Below are 2,903 nucleotides of genomic sequence, written 5' to 3'. Positions count from 1 at the left end.
CGGGGACTGGAATCCCGGTCCCCGGAGTTCTGGTCTCAATGCATCTCTCATCCTTCCCTCAGGCGCCCGGCCCCAGCTGGCCAACCACATTTCTGAGAACAATACTTTTTCAACCAAACGCACACACACACACACACACACACACACACACACACACACACACACACACACACACACACACACACACACAGACACACACACACACACACACACACACACACACAGCCTCTCCATATGTCAGCCCTACTGAGGCTATTTGTGGGGATGTTTGCATTTTAGGAGCATGCCTTGATTGTGTGTGTTTGTGTGCGAATGTGTGTGTGTCTGTTCGTGGTTATGTCCTATGTGTTTGTGTGTGTATGTGTGTACTGTATATGCATGCTTGTGTGTGTCTTTCTATCTCTGTGTGTATGATAGATTATGGTTCAACCCTATTGGTCTTTCAATGTGAGAATTTTTCTTGATTACGTGGGTGCGTTCGTGCGTGCGTGTGTGTGTGTGTGTGTGTGTTAGTGATTATTTATTTATTCACTGCCATTTGCAGTGTTCGTGTAGTGCTTTCATTTATTTTAGACCTTGTAGAATCATGACTATAAATGTGAAACGTGATTGTTATTGATGCAAATATTCTCGTATATATTATTATTATAATTATTTAAAGCAATCACCAACGATTTCTCAAAAATTCAGCCCTTAAGAACATGGGCGCACTCCAATCTGGCCTATCTACAATACGACTGCTTTTCTGTCAGTGCACCATATTTATACTGGAGTTGGTGGTTTGTCAGTGCACCATATTTATACTGGAGTTGGTGGTTTGTCAGTGCACCATATTTATACTGGAGTTGGTGGTTTGTCAGTGCACCATATTTATACTGGAGTTGGTGGTTTGTCAGTGCACCATATTTATACTGGAGTTGGTGGTTTATCAGTGCACCATATTTATACTGGAGTTGGTGGTTTGTCAGTGCACCATATTTATACTGGAGTTGGTGGTTTGTCAGCGCACCATATTTATACTGGAGTTGGTGGTTTGTCAGCGCACCATATTTATACTGGAGTTGGTGGTTTGTCAGTGCACCATATTTATACTGGAGTTGGTGGTTTATCAGGGCACCATATTTATACTGGAGTTGGTGGTTTGTCAGCGCACCATATTTATACTGGAGTTGGTGGTTTATCAGGGCACCATATTTATACTGGAGTTGGTGGTTTGTCAGTGCACCATATTTATACTGGAGTTGCAGAGCCAAACTCACAGTCCTTCCATTCCACTCAGTAATCTCCAAAGTGAAAGAGAGAGAGAGAGAGAGAGAGAGAGAGAGAAAGAGAAAGAGAGAGAGAGAGAGAGAGAGAGAGAGAGAGAAAGAGAGAAAGAGAGAGAGAGTGGGAGTACACAGGCTCATCTAGTGAGAGATGGGGACATGTGTGAACCCTTTAAAACTCTGTTTTAACTATGTTTTTTTAACTATGTTTTTACTGTAGCACTCTGAGATTCAGACAAATATAGAGTGCGCTATAAATTAAATGAATTATTTATTAGTATTATTATAAAGGGCTGGGAGGGGTGTATGCTTTAGAATACAAAGACAGCGGTGGGTTCTGGCCCAGCTTGGACCCATGAAATGTCTGGATCTTCCCCAGAATCTACTGGGGGTAGAATTCTTCTGGAGGTCCTAAGCCCCAACTGTGACTGGACCCAAGAACCCAGAGGGAAAATGACACTGACTTTGGGGAAGGGTACTGAACCTGTCATAGGGGGCGCTGGATTATCACCCTGATGGATTATGCCTTTTGTTTTGGTATGTCACTGGGCAGAAATGTTTGCCTACATTGTATACGTGTGTGTACGTACGTATGTGTGTGTGTGTGTGTGTGTGTGTGTGTGTGTGTGTGTGTGTGTGTGTGTGTGTGAGGCACATGCTGCCTCTCACATTGCCCTGTCACATCAACATGACTTAACACCCTACAGTGCAGCCCTTCCATCATGTGGCAGTCAGTAGCTCAAAGCATCTTCAGTGTCTTCTCCATCACCCTTTACATATCAATCAGCCAGCTGGCATCCACACACACTTCTAACATACCGGGGCGTCACACACACCTCACACTCCCACCCTCTCTTACTCCCAGCATTTCACTAGACCCTTATTGTGTCATCCACCAGGGATGACTTCACCCCCACCTGACCCACAGCACTGATACACACACACACACACACACACACACACACACACACTCGCACGCACGCGCGCACGCACGCACGCACGCACGCGCTCACCCACGCACACACACACACACGCACGCACGCGCTCACCCACGCACACACACACACACACACACACACACACACACACACACACACCTATTCTTAGTGTCTCTCTGTCTCTTTCTCTTACACACACACACAAACACATACACTAGCTTTCACTCTAAATCGACTCTCTCATCCTCTCTCTTTCTCTCCCTCGCTCTATCTCTTCCTCTCTCGCTCTCTGTCTCTCACTCACTCACACACACTCACACAAACACACTCTGAAATACAGACAGATCCTGGCTGTAAGGCTGCGACCTGTAGTCACCATGGGCAGTCATCAATTATCACATATCCCATCATTCATCAACCACCATCATCATCATCATCATCATCATCATCATCCATCATACCTCCACCTCCACCTCCACTTGCCTCCCCATCGCCTTAACTACAGTCCCTGTCATGCTGTCATGACAACAGACGAAAAACAAAAGCATCTTTTTATAAACTTTCACCCCCCCCCCCCCTCGTTCTCTATCTCTCTCTGTGTCTCGCTCTTTACTCACGAGCGAGTAAATACCATAGGTAATGCAATCCAACATCAAAGTCACTTTCTAGATTCCACAAAGGGAAGAGCAAGCGAGACCAA

At 45.4% G+C, this 2,903-nt stretch overlaps 1 protein-coding gene across 1 annotated transcript in view; it reads right to left on the bottom strand.

The window, feature by feature from the left end:
* mybpc1 (myosin binding protein C1) overlaps positions 1-2,694 on the bottom strand; it is a 43,193-nt gene extending 40,499 nt beyond the window's left edge. Inside the window, exon 1 of the mRNA XM_042710141.1 lies at positions 2,665-2,694. Coding sequence (XP_042566075.1) covers positions 2,665-2,694 — 30 coding nt within the window. The remainder of the gene's footprint in view (positions 1-2,664) is intronic.
* Positions 2,695-2,903: the final 209 nt, after the last annotated feature.

The sequence above is a fragment of the Clupea harengus genome, chromosome 16 (genome assembly GCF_900700415.2).
Source record: "Clupea harengus chromosome 16, Ch_v2.0.2, whole genome shotgun sequence".
In the NCBI taxonomy this organism is placed as follows: domain Eukaryota; kingdom Metazoa; phylum Chordata; class Actinopteri; order Clupeiformes; family Clupeidae; genus Clupea; species Clupea harengus.
This window is presented reverse-complemented; position numbering and strand designations above follow the sequence as displayed.